General features: G+C 36.0%; 1 protein-coding gene across 1 annotated transcript in view; it reads right to left on the bottom strand.

The window, feature by feature from the left end:
* Positions 1–443: 443 nt before the first annotated feature.
* NUS1 (NUS1 dehydrodolichyl diphosphate synthase subunit) overlaps positions 444–14656 on the bottom strand; it is a 34464-nt gene continuing 20251 nt past the window's right edge. The window contains exons 4-5 of the mRNA XM_005551674.4: positions 6400–6499; positions 444–3248 (exon numbers count right to left, since the gene is read on the bottom strand). Coding sequence (XP_005551731.1) covers positions 3158–3248; positions 6400–6499 — 191 coding nt within the window. The 3' untranslated portion in view covers positions 444–3157. The remainder of the gene's footprint in view (positions 3249–6399; positions 6500–14656) is intronic.

Genomic DNA, 14656 nt, shown 5'->3' with positions numbered 1-14656 from the left:
ATGAAAACCATGCACAAAAAAACAATTGTCTTATGACTAGACCTTCAAGTTAGGGGGTGAATAGTCTATGCAGCATAAGACAAACCATAACCTTTACCTTTAAATTTCCTCATTTGACAAGAACTATCACATTCCTTTTTAAAAGGGTACACATAATACGTTTTTAATTTGGAAATTTCATATTCGGTGAAAATTCAAATTTTAATTACTGTGGAATTTTGACAACTCTAGCAACGGCAAAGCTGAATTTATTTCACTATTATCTATCAAAAAGCAAGTAACATTGTAAGATTTCAAATGTTTAACCCGGTAAAAGTGAGAATATATTTCAATCAAGAGCATACCATCTAAAAAAAACACTATTGCTATCTAGTCATATGCATTTCTTATTACATTTTTGCAGCCCCTAAGTGTTCAGAATAAATGTAGCATTCACATAATACTATAGTCAAAGAAAAGAGTATATTCTTTTATTGGATTTTGTTCATACATGTTAAGTTTCAACTTTCAATAATAAAATTCAATAAATTTGATTCCTTAATCATAAAAACTTGCTTTACACATTATTTACATGTTGTCAAAGTCCATACAAAACATCACAAGGATTTGATTGACTCTATGCATGGTACCATCACACAGGAGGAGGGAGCTAATCCGGTAACATACATTCAAAGATTAAATTGTAGATATGCACAGTGTATTTGGCACTGTTCATTAATATTATAACACCTTCCTCTCAAAGACAGGCATTCTTAAGTGTTAGTCACGATATACCAGAATTTGCTAATCACATTAAAACCACCTTTTAAACTTTATAACAGTAACCGATTATTACAGTTTTAAGAAACAAAACACAATGAGAACTGGGAATGGAATTCAAATCCTCCAACTTCTTGCTATGCTCCAAGCTGCCATTCATAAAACAGGTTTAAATTTGGTAATTTTTCCATTGTGGGGAGTGTCAACAAGAAACTATTCAAAGACAGTATTTTCCAATATAAATAAAGACACATACTTTTGTTTAAAATTACCAGTTCTTCTTGGGAGTGCAAAGGGAGGTTTGATGATGTACAACTTGTGGTGCTTTTGGCAGGAATTATAGAACAAACAATGCCATTCAAGTTGTGGAGATTGTACTAGCAGGTGAACTCATAAAGAGAAGGTTCTGGAATGACTACATCTGAAAACAGAATCTTAGTAGTTTATACTTTGCCTCCTCCTAGAACTTCAAGAGACTCAAATCATAGGCTACAAATGTACTTTCAAGTATATACTTATGAATGGAAGGAGAAAATAAAAGCATGAAAAATGCAAATATTAAACCTTTAGTGGCTTGGGCTATATTCCAGTAGGTAATCTGACTAACTTCACTTTAACAAAGATTAAATCCCTTCATTTTAATCAGGTCCATTAAATTTCATTCATTAAAGCTATACATACTCCAGAATGTTTATAAGACATTTATACCTATCATGTTTACAAAAGGCATAAATTCAGTCTTAAGCTGCATTACAAATGCCTCAATATAACATAATCACAGTATAAGGAATCAGAAATTCTCTGATTAGATATGCTGTAGCTTCACACAAAACTCTCAGTAATAAATTAAAACAAAAAAGTCGTACAATGTATAATGGATTATGCAGTGCAAAGTAACGTCACTGGACCAAAATTTAGTTTAACCATTTTTATTTCAAGTGTATTTAAAAAATCATAAATGGGGTTTCATAATCCAAAGTTAAAACATTTATTCTTCATAGCTTCAGAATTTGACAAGCAACTGTAGACCATCCTTTCCAAATCCAGTCTTCTTTGCTATTTTCCAAACTTCTGAGATCTAGTATTGAACTGCTCCATTCTAAATGTACAGTTTTAGATAAGTATTGTACACTTGTTGATAAGGGTTTTCTGAAAACAGTCTATCAAATATCAAGAATGGTTTCTATCTAAGAATCAGCAGTGAGGGAAGAAATATTAAACACCTATCAAGAAATCAATTATTCATTTTAAAAATAACAGAACCAGTGCTGCTCTGTCATAAAAGAGAACATGTAAAATTTATTTTTATAGACTTTGGTAATATTTTATTCCCCACAGAGGCCTTCAATCTTACTTAAAGATATTTTACACACAGTAACCACCAGGATTTACTGAGTAAAAATCTCAGTTATTAACCATGCCCCTAAAATGTGCTATTCCAAAGAGGAACAGGTTACTTTTGAGGAAAAAAGCTGCCTTGGTAACTTCCCTCAAATGTTTATTTTTAAAAAAATAGTTGATGGAAATATTTTTTAAACCAACTTTGGGTATAATATGGCATACTGCCCATCAAACAAAAAAGGAAATCAAAACTTTCTTTCCATTTATAGTTAGTGTTCCACCTTTACTATCAAGATTACAACTTATTGACCTTTTATGCTTGGTTTTTTTGACTGCCTAATCCAATATTTAAATTTTTAAAAGTCTGCATTTCAATGTGGTAAGAGTTATTTTTCAAATAATCTTCATAACCCAGAATAGAGACACCAGAGCAATACTCTCAAGTCATACTTTTGACTACAATTAAGAGATGAAAATGGACGGATATCTGAAGACAGGTATTTCCTCTGCTCTGAAGGTGAGCAAGCTTTTAACATGTGAGCAACACAGAACTCCACTCCTCTGGAGCTCCTTTCAACTCAGAATGCTCCCGTTCAGTAAGTCAATATATTATTCTTAAAACTTAAAGTTTGGTCACTAAGAAGGACTGAACAAAAATTATTCCCCTCCCGCCAAACACAACCAGAACTGTTCTAATCAGGCCCTTTGCTCCCCACAAAAATAGGGAAGTAGCTGGGCTGAAGACTTTAAGTGTGACATTTCAGTTCCTAAAACATTGCTGCTATTTGCTCAAAGTTGTAGGTCTATGTATTTCCTTCTCCGATACGTCCCCATTTATAAGTTTATTTCCATACATACAAACGTGCACATGTGTGCACGTGCACACGCACACGCACACACACTCACTCTCAAGTAAGACACTTTTTTGTGTTTGTTGATAAATTATGAGGATTATGAACTAGGTGTGTACAGGGTTTCATAGGTGCTTTGTAAACATCAGAGTCGCTTGGGTCCTTTCCTCCATAAGCCTCAAATCAAATTATGCAACCAATGACCACTACTTTCCCAGACGCTGTTCACAGGCTGCATACTGACGAAGGGCAGAGAAAAAGTCCTCATAACTGATGTTTAGGTGGGAAGGCAAAGAGCTGAAAAGAAAATACAGGGGGGAAAAAAGCAATTAGATATACACTGTATGTAATGTAGGGGGGAACCAGAAGATAAGGAACAAAAAGAAGAATAGAATACACGACATGGCACAAGTATACATATGTAACAAACCTGCACATTATGCACATGTACCCTAGAACTTAAAGTATAATAATAATAAATAAATTAAAAAAAAAATAGAATACACCAAATTATCCTCTACCAGACAGCACCATGACAAGCACAGAAAATGTCTTAATCATAATATGGAGACTAAAAGGGTGGGACCCTGACAGAACAGACTGGGAAATAGCAGAGAGCCTCTGAGGCACTGAGGGGTAGTGGTCACTGTTCATTGACGAGTGTTCATGGAAGATAGGTATTCCCTCTGCTCTGAGGGTAAATTATAAGCAGAATACGCCAAACAATTTCTACTAAGATTGTTCAGCTCGTTGTGAAAGAGTTCAAGTAAAAAATTAATATGCCATGCTTAATGTTGGGCAGGGCTACACAGCATCCAAACGCGATGAATATTGTAGCCATGTTGTGAGCAACCTATAAATCAACACTTATCTCCACCATTTCCAATTACTCAAGGGCAATTACAGTGTGAAAATAAGCACTTTAAAGATAGACTGAATACACGATCAGAGGGTTCTCTTATATTATAAGTAACTATTAATTTTCAATAAGTAACATGAAAAACATCTGTAATTTATGTAGCTTTATAATGTGGGAATTCCAAATATAATCTGGGAATTCCAAATAGTATCAGGGTCAAACACCTGGTCAGAACAGAAGAGTCACAGAGTCCCATAGTCACATGCACCACAAAAAAAGAGTGAACAAACCTACCTTGAAAGGACTCCTGCCTGTCTTTAGCTATACTTTTCTTTATCCTTCCTCTGACTGCCAGAAATTCTGAAACAAGTCACCCACTTCTAACTCCTCATCATCTCTTATTAATCTCTGCTATCAACCATAAGTCTTATTCACGTCTCTGAAATAATATGCTCAAAGAACAAATGTAATGCATTCTTCTTGCTAAAGCTTGCTTCAAACATCCTCAAACTCTCAACTTTCCTAAGTCTTCCTCATCTTACCCCTTCAATCAACCTCATCTCCTACAACTCTTCAATAAACATAGTGCCACTAGCCCTCAATGCCTCAGAAGCTCTGTTGCTATTTCTCAGTCTGTTCTGTCAGAACCCCACCCTTCCCTTCTCTGTATTATGATTAACACATTTTCCCTGCCATCACAGTGCTCAGTCTCGTAAAGGGTACACAAATACAAAGCAAACCTCAGTATAATGTGATATAGCTATCACAGACATGTACATAGGTCAAAGGAAGAGCCTGTTATGTGCTTCATATCTTGTCCATTATCAGATTTAAATTCTCAGCTCCAAATTAACATGCCCTTTGTACAAATATAGAGGAGTTTAAATAACTTTCCAAAGTCACATTATTGAGCTGCATAGTCAAGATTCAAACCAAAATCCTTCTGTTCTTCCCTCCAGACCACTCCCAACTGTCCACGGCATCACTGCTGTCATACTTGGAGACCACCTGAAATGACTTGAAAACTCTTGGAGAAAACCAGGTAAGAGAAACATACTCCCACCATAAAGAAACTCTGAGTCTGGAGACCCGGGTTCTAACTCACTTTGTGACAAGCTTGAACAATGTCTCTTCCCTATTTTCCTTACCTATAAAATGAGAAGGTAGGACCAGATGATTTAGCGTCCTTTCCAACTCTAACATGCTGCATGTCCTCTCCTCTTTTTGAAACTCTGTCCCTCCTGCCCGCAAGCTTAAAGGACCCCTTCGTACACTCTGGAGAGATACTCTGTATTCTCATAGGTTCAACTACTTCCTAGATTATCATGATCCCCAAACATACATCTTTAGCCTTGACTTCTCACTCAAGCATCAATTCTACATCGTTATCTGTCCTACACTAAGCATATCCATCCAAATAGACTATAGCCTCAAAATCATCTGCATCTTCCCTTCAAAACTGAATATTCCCTTTACTTTCTGGTTTCCTCTCAATAATATCATAATCACTTAGTCACTTAAGCTTAAAAACTTAGGAGTCATTTCATCTCTTCTCTAATTTTATCACAATTAGTAAAGTGCTAGGCCTGCAATTATACTTGGTAAATACTTGTCATGAGAGAGAGAATTTGTAGTATTCTCCAAGACCCAGCATTTAAATATATTTTAAGGCTACTATGTCTCTCCTTTATTCTAAATTAGGGTCAGCAAATACAGCCTAGGAGCCTGATACTTGTTTTCGTAAATAAAGTTTTATCAGAACACAGTCACAACGCTTGTTCACATATCATGCTTGGTTGTTTAGCTATAGCAGCAGAGTTGCATAGCTGCAATAGAGAGGAGCAGTTGTAAGTGACTGTATAGCCTGAAAAGCCTAAAATATTTACTATCTGGCCCTTCATAGAAAGTTTGCCTAAACTGTTCTAAATAAGCAATTTCACTCTTTTCAATGTATTTTCCCTTAAATTATAGTTATGGCCTCTTCACTTGTCTTTTTAATCTCATCCTTTCCCAAATCCAATCCACTCTAGTGCATAAGCTACTAAACAAACCTTCCAAAATCACCATTCCCACATAATATACAGGCTCAACAGGTTTCCTATTGCCTGCCTACCACTATAAACATTCCTTATGCTGGCATTTAAAGATTTGTGAACCTTGACACCTCTGAACTATATGATTTCATCTCATGCTACTGCCTAACACTGTCCGCTCCGGTGTGGCTAGTTTCTTATTTCTTTAAAACACGCCCCAAGTTTTCTTTTTTCCCCTCTTCTCGCCTTTCCTCTAAATATGAAAACTGTACCCATTTTATATATCCGTGGATCAAGCCACACCCTTTACAATGATGTCTCATTCCCGATCTCCTAAGGTAATTAGTGGCAATACCAAACATCTGCACAACTATACGCTCTCTTGTGTCTAACTCATTTATGTATGACTTTATTTTACCTGTGACACTGTGAAATAACTGACGTAAAAGATCCAGTATTATAATTCTTTGGAAATCCCCACCAGATCTAGTATAGTGCTGAGCTCAAGAAACACTTGCTGAATCTAAACAAAGTCAGTACACTTTTAATTACTTACACAATCTCAGTCAATCTGATGTGCCAGGGAAGAAAGCCTAATGTGCTGTCCACAGGACCAAACTTCAATACTAAATCAGGATCAGGACAACCATTTGAACCTTGGAAATAAAGAAATACACATGAACTTAACATGCACTGCACCCACATGCACACACACAGAAACACACAGATCAAGGGCAAATGTATTAATCAAATTGGTTTCTTAAACTACCTGTTTTCTTCGGGTATGTCTCCATGCCCCACCCCCAACTCTCTAATACATACTTTAATATCTATGCTCATTCCAAATGTGGAAGTTTTCTCAAAAGTCTATTTAACTGGATTGATTGCCTGATAAGGGTAACCCAACTCCCACACTACACCCAACAGGTGCCCCCAAAATCACATGTATCTTTTAAGACTCAACGTAGGTGTTTTCTTGGAATCCTGGGAAAGGTACTATAGTTCTAAGGGCATGACTGCTTGATTCTGGCCACAGAATCGAATAACTTCAGAGACGAAAAGGAAATTTAAAAAGTATCTATTCTCCTTCCTTCCCTCATGTATCTCATTTTACAGCTATGAACCCAAAAAGACCAACTCCTAGCTATATACTACAAATGTCTACAGTGCTCCCCAGAGCCGGAGCAGCCTCAGAGAGCAAAAGGAGACCAAGCATCTGCCTCAACAAGGGCAAGGTCAATTTTTATCTCTTTCATGAACTGGTTTCCATATGAGACCTGACTTGGGGAAAAAAAGGATAAGGGTATTTCAATAGCTTAAAAATAAAGTTTGAAGAGTATAGAAAAAAGATACTATAATTTTAAGGTTCCAATAGTTAATATCCTCAGTTCTGCCACTAACTTATCTGCTATACAATCTCTCCAGTGCCAAATTCCTTCATTTGTCAAATAAGGAAACTGGATTAGGTGGTCCTGTCCAGAAGCAATATTGAAAAAATTACTTCCATAACAAAGTCCTTTTAAAAGTCCATACTGGTAGAGTGAATGGGCCAGGCAGAAGAACACACATTCCTATATCACCTAAAAAGCAATCAATTATCTTCCATAAAAAATGACAAGAAGGAACTGCAAACCAATAGTGATGTAAAGAGGGTGGCAAATCTTCTCTATAAAAAACATGTTAAATTGGAAAAAACCAACCATTCAAGAACACTAGATACTGACCAAAGGCGGACAATTATTCTTTAAAAAAACAAAGCAAAACAAAAAGCTAGAGTTTTCAGTAAGAATGGCAAAGGTCTATGGCCTTCTTGCCTGGGACTGCTCCCAATGTCCACCCCAATCAACTGGAGGGAACTTACATTTTACCAGTATATCTCTGACAGAATAATTAGATGATTTGCTACTTGCTGTCAAAAGATATGGACTCAATTTGGAACTGGAGGGTATAGGCAAGAAGGAAAAGGAACAATGAAAATCCATGGTTTGACAGTTAAAGGTGGGAAATTCAAAAGAGAACAAACAGGAAAACACACAGCTTTACTTGCCTGAGGTTGTAGCCCCAGTTAGTACAATGGAAAGAAATTTAACAGTGAGATCCAGGAAATAAGGGCTCAGATAAACTCTCACATATCCATGGCCGACTGGGAAATAACATACATACTAGGAGGGGAAGCAGGGTAGGGGACAGGGCAGGAAGAAAGTTCAGTGAAAATCAAAAGCCAAGGAAACTTGAGAACTACTGGCAACTTTAAATTCAGTTTCCAATACCAGAAATCATGGAAGCCTTACAAATTTAAGGTATCTAAGCATAACCAGTGTGGAAATCACTGGCTAACCACTAAGCTACATAGACATAAGCCGGACTAAAAAATAAAATAAAAAAATAACCTCAGCAGAGACAGCAGGAGTAATCTTTATTTATAGACAACATGATCCTGTATTTAGAAAATCCTAAGTCTCTATGGAAAGAGCTACTAGAACTATTAGGTGAACTTGTATCTTAGCAAGGTTGCAGGATACAAAATCAATATTAAAAAACAAGTGTATTTCTAAGTATTAACAAACAACCTGAAAATTAAGAAAATAATTCCATTAACAACAGCATCAAAAAGAATAAAATACCTAGGAGTAAATTTAACAAAAGAAGTAGAAATTCTATACCCTGAAACTGCAAAATATTATTTAAGAAAATTAGAACCCAGCCAGGTGCGGTGGCTCACGCTTGTAATCCCAGCACTTTGGGAGGCCTAGGCGGGTGGATCACGAGGTCGGGAGATCAAGACCACCCTGGCTAACACGGTGAAACCCCATCTATACTAAAAATACAAAAAATTAGTCGGGCGTGGTGGTCGGCGCCTGTATGTTGTCCCTGCTACTCGGAAGGCTGAGGCAGGAGAATGGCGTGAACCTGGGAGGTGGAGTCTGCAGTGTGCCGAGATCATGCCACTGCACTCCAGCCTGGGCGATAAGAGCAAGACTCTGTCTCCAAAAAAAAAAAAAAAAAAAAGATAATTAGAACCCAAACAAATGGAGAAATACACTATGTTCATGAACTGGAAGACTCAATATTGTTAAGACGGCAACTTTCCCCAAATTGAGCTATAGATTCAACTCAATCCATATCAAAACCCCAGCAGAGTTTTTTTAAATTAAAAAGCCAATCCCAAACTTTGTAGAAAAATGCAAAGGACCCTGAATAGACACAACTTTGAAAAAAAAAATCTTACTCAATTTTTTTTTTTTGTACACAGTAGCCAGCCTCACTTCTCTCCGGCTCACTCCCCCATCACCTTTCCCAGCCTCTAGCAACCATCCCTCTACTCTCTATCTCCATGAGTTCAATTGTTTTAATTTTTAGCTCCCACAGGTGAGAACATGTGATGTTTGTCTTTCTGTGACGGGTTTATTTCATTTAACATAACGACCTCCGGTTTCATCTGTGTTGCTGCAAATGACAGGATCTTGTTCTTTTTGTGGCTAAATACTACTCTATGGTCCACCTGTACATTTTCTTTATTGATTCATCTGCTGATGGACACTTCAGCTGCTTCCAAATCTTGGCTATGGTGAACAGTGCTGCAATAAACATAGGAGTGCAGATTCTTTTCTTTTTGGTATATACTTAGCAGTGGGATTACTGGATCATATGGTAGCTCAATGTTTAGTTTTTTGAGAAACCTCCAAATTGTTCTCCATACTGGTTGTACCAATTTACATTCCCACCAACAGTGTACAAGGATTCCCTTTCTCCACATCCTCGTTAGCATTTGTTATTACCTGTTGTTAAAAAAAAAAAAAAGCCATTTTACGATGTTATTGTAGGTCTAATTTGCATTTCTCCAATGATCAGTGATATTGAGTATCTTTGCATATACCTATTTGCTATCTGTATGTATTCTTTTGAGAAATATCTATTCAGATCTTTTGCCTATTTAAAAAATCAGATTAGATTTTTTTCCTATAGATTTGCTTAAGCTTCTTATGTATTCTCATTATTAATCCCTTGTCAGATGGGTAGTTTGCAAATATTTTCTCCCATTCTCTGTGTTGTCTCTTCACTTTGCTGTTTCCTTTGCTGTGCAGCAGCTTTTTAACTTGATGTGATCCCATTTGTTCATTTTTGCTTTGGTTGCCTGTGCTTGTAGGGTTTTGGCCCAGTCCAATGTCCTAGAGAGCTTCCCCCAATGTCTTCTTGTAGTAGTTTCTTAGTTTGAGAGCTTAGATTTAAGTCTTTCATGCATTTTGATTTGATTTTTGGATGTGACAAGAGATAGGGTTCCAGTTTCATTCTTTTGCATATGGATATCCAGTTTTCCCTGCACCATTTATTGAAGATACTGGTTTTCCCCAGAGTATGTTCTGGGCACCTTTGTCAAAAAATGAGTTCACTGGAGATGTATGCATTTGTCTCTAGATTGTCTATTCTCTGCCATTAGTCTGTGTCTGTTTTAATGCCAGTGCCATGCTGTTTTGGTAACTATCAGTATGGCTCTGTAGCATAACTGGAAGTCTGGTAACGTGATTCCTCCAGTTTTGTTTTTTGCTCAGAACAGCTTTGGCTATTCTGGGTCTTTTTGTGATTCCATACAAATTTTCGGATTGTTTTTTCTAGTTCTGTGAAGAATGTCATTGATATTTTGATAGAAGTTGCAATGACTGCAGATTGCTTTGGGGAGTATGGACATTTTAACAATATTGATTCTTCTTCCAATCCATGAACGGAAAATAGGCTTACATTTTTTGGCCGCTGTCCTTAATTTCTCTCATCAATGTTTCACAGTATTCATTGTAGAGATCTTTCACTTCTTCGGTTAATTCCTAGATATTTAATTTTATTTGTACCTATTGTAAATGGGATTACTTTCTTGGTTTCTTTTTCAGATTGTTCACTATTGACATCTAGAAATGCTCCTGATTTTTGTACATTGGTTTTGTATCCTGCAACTTTACTGAATGTGTTTATCTGTTCTAATAGTTGTTTGGTGGAATCTTTAGGTTTTTCCAAATTTGAGATCAGATCATCTGCAAAGAAGGACTTCTTCCTTTCCAATCTGGATACCTTTTCCTTCTTTTTCTGGTCTGATAGCTCTAGCTAGGACCTCCAGTACTATGCTAAATAACAGTGGTGAAAGTGGGCATCCTTGTGTTCCAGATTTAGGAGGAAAGGCTTTCAGTTTTTCCCCATTCAGAAAGATAGTAGCTATGGGTCCATCATATATGGCTTTTATTATGTTGTAGTACGTTCCTTCTATAGCCAGATTTTTATGGGTTTTATCATCAAGTGTTTAATGTTATCAAATGCTTCTTCAGTATCAATTGAAATGATCATGATCTTTATCTTTCATACTGTTGATATATCATATTCATTGATTTGTGTATGTTCAACCATCCTTGCATCCCTGGGATAAATCCCACCTGGTCATGATCTTTTTAATATATTGTTGAATTTAGTTTGCCATTATTTTGTGGAGGATTTCTTCATGAACACTTATCAGTGATACTGGCTTGTAGTTTTCTTTTTTTGATGTGTCTCTGTCTGGTTTGGGTAACATGGCAATACTAGCTTCATAGAACGAATTTGAAAGCATTCCCTCCTTTCTATTGTGCAGAACAGTTTGAGTAGAATTGGTATTAGTTCTTCTTTAAATGTCTGGTAGAATCCAGCAATGAAGCCATCAAGTCCTGAGCTTTCCATTGCTCTAAAACTTTTTATTACTTCAGCTTCAATCTCATCACTTATTATTGGTCTCTTTGGGATTTGGATTTCTTCATGGTTCAATCTTGGTGGGTTGTATGTGTCTAGGAATTTATTTATTTCTTCTAGATTTTCCAAGGGGGATTTATTGGCATACAGTTGCTCACAGCAGCCACTAACGATCCTTTGAATTTCTGCAATATCTCCTTTCCATCTCTGATTTTACTTATTTGGGTCTTCTGGTTTTTTTCCTTGGTCTAACTAAAGATTTCTCAATTTTATCTTTTCTAAAACACCACCAATTTTTTGATCTTTTGTATATACTTTTTCATTTCAAATTCATTCATTTCTGCTCTGATCTTTAAACTTTTCTGTTAGTACTGCTTTGCTGCATCCCATACGTTTTGGTATGTTGTATTTTTATTATCACTTGTCTCAATAAATTTTTCAATTTCCTTCTTAATTTCTTCAGTTACCCACTGGTAATCCAGGAGCATATTGATATAGTTTCCATGTGTTTGTATAGTTTCCAAAATTCCTCGTTATTGATTTCTAGTTTTATTCCATTGTGGTCGGAGAAAATGCTTGATATTATTTCAAATTTTGTGAATGTTTTAGACTTGTTTTGTGGCTTAACATATGGTCTCTCCTTGAGAATGTTTCATGTCCTGACAAGCAGAATGTATATTCTGCAGCCATTGGATAAAATGTTCTGTAAATATCTATTAGATCCATTTGGTCTACAGTGCAGATTAAGTTCAACGTTTCTTTGTTGATTTTCTGTCTTTATCTATCCACGGTTGAAAGTGCAGTGTTAAAGTCTCCAACTATTATTGTATTGGGGTCTATCTCTCTCTCTTTAGCTCTACTAATATTGGCTTTATATATCTGGGTTCTCAATGTTGGGTGCATATGTATGTACAATTGCTATATCCTCTTGCTAAAATGACCCCTTTATCACTAGACAGTGAACTTCTTTGTCTCTTCTTAGAGTTTTTGTCTTGAAATATCTCTTGTCTGATATAAGTATAATAACTCCTGCTTTTTGGGTTTCCATTGGCATAAAATATCTTTTTCCATCCCTTTATTTTCAGTCTGTATATGTCTTTATAGGTGAAGTATGTTTCTGGTAGGCAACAGATCATTGGGTCTTGTTTTTTATCCATCCGCCCACTGTATGTCTTTTGAAGAGTTTAGTCTACTTACATTCAATGTTATTATTGATAAGGACTTGCTCCTGCCATTTTGTTATTTGTTTTCTGGTTGTTTTGTGGTCTTCTCTTCCTTCTTTACTTCCTTCCTGTCCTCCTTTTAGGGAAGGTGATTTTCTCTGGTGGTATGACTTAATTTCTTGCTTTTTATTTTTTGTGTATCTCTTTTAAGTGTTTTGATCGGAGATTACCATGAGGCTTTCAAATACCAGCTTATAACCCATTATTTTAAGCTGATAACAATACTGCTTGTATAAACAAATAAGCAAAAAGAAAACTAATAAAAATTGTACACTTTACATTCATCTCCCCATTTTAAAACTTTCTGTTGTTTTTATTTGTATCTTATTGTACTGTCTATGTCTTGAAAAGTTGTTTTAGTTATTATTATTGACTGGGTCATCAGGGTCTTTTTATTTGACAGTAGTTTTATATACCACAGTTACAGTTCTGTAATATTCTGTGTACTTACTATCACCAGTGAGAGTTGTACCTTCAGATGATTTATTGCTCATTAACATCTTTTCCTCTCTGATTAAAGAATTCCCCTCAGCATTTCTTGCAGGGCAGGTGTGGTGCTGATAAAATCTCTTGGCTTTTGTTTGTCTGGGAAAGTCTATTTCTTCTTCATGTTTGAAGGATATTTTCACTGGGCATACTATTATTCTAGGGTAAAAGTTTCTTTCCTTCAGCACTTTTTAAAATATGTTATGCCACTCTCTCAGTCAGTAAGGTTTCTACTGAAAAGTCTGCTGCCAGATATATTGAACCTCTATTGTATGTTGTTTCTTTTCTCTTGTTGCTTTTAGAATCCTTTTTTTTTTTTAATCCTTGACCTTTGGGAATTTGATTATTAAATGCCTTGAAGTAGTCATCTTTCGGTTAAATCTGCTTGGTGTTCTATAATCTTCTTGTAGTTGAATGCAGAGATTTTTCTCTAGGTTTGGGAAGTTCTCTAGGTTTGAATAAACTTTGTACCCCATCTCTCTCTATCTCCTCTTTAAGGCCAATAACTCAGATTTGCCCTCAAGAGGCTTTTTCCTAGATTTTTAAGTGTGCTTCACTCTTTTGTCTCCTCTGTGTATTTGTAAATAGTTTATCTTCAAGCTTATAACTTTCTTCTGCTTGATCAATTCTGCTGTTGAGACTCTGATGCATTCTCAGTATGTCAACTGCATTTTCAACTCCAGAATTTCTGCTTGATTCTTTTTAATTATTTCACTTTCTTTGTTAAATTTATCTGATAGAATTCTGACTTTCTGAATTCTTGAAAACACACAAACATCCACACAAAAACTTGTACACAAATGGTCATACGGCATTATTCAAAAACTGGAAACAAACCAAATATGCATTAACCGATGAATGCATGAGTAAAATGTAGTATATCTAGAAAATACTATGCACCAATAAAAAATAATGAATGACTAATGCATTTTACATAGATGAACCTCAAAAATATTACAGTAAGTAAACAAAGCAATACACAAAAGACTATATATTGTATGACTCCTTTTATATAAAATTCATAGAAAAAGCAACAGCATAGTCAGAAGCCAGACCAGTGGTTGCTGGTTTAGGGGGCAGGAGTGGGGACTAAAAGCAGTCACAAAGGAACTTTGGGGGTGATGGTATTCAGAATGCTTGCTTCTGTCAAATTAATGAGTTAAGAATTGTGTACATTTTCATGTACCCTAAGCCTACAATGCCTGCAGGCAAACACCTGGGCTTAATAAACATTAGCGCTTTCCCATGGACTACCTGAAGGTCATCTTTGGATCTCCATCAACTTTTAGAATGTCCTTATGAAATTACTCTCTTATTAGGACCTCATAGGGTGCAGGAAACAGTCAACATCCCAGTAACATCTGAGCAGAGAGCTCTCATAATGGTGTACTACTCACT

This window comes from Macaca fascicularis, chromosome 4 (genome assembly GCF_037993035.2).
Source record: "Macaca fascicularis isolate 582-1 chromosome 4, T2T-MFA8v1.1".
In the NCBI taxonomy this organism is placed as follows: domain Eukaryota; kingdom Metazoa; phylum Chordata; class Mammalia; order Primates; family Cercopithecidae; genus Macaca; species Macaca fascicularis.
Note: the sequence above shows the minus strand (reverse complement) of the source record. Positions and strands in the feature narration are given on the sequence as shown.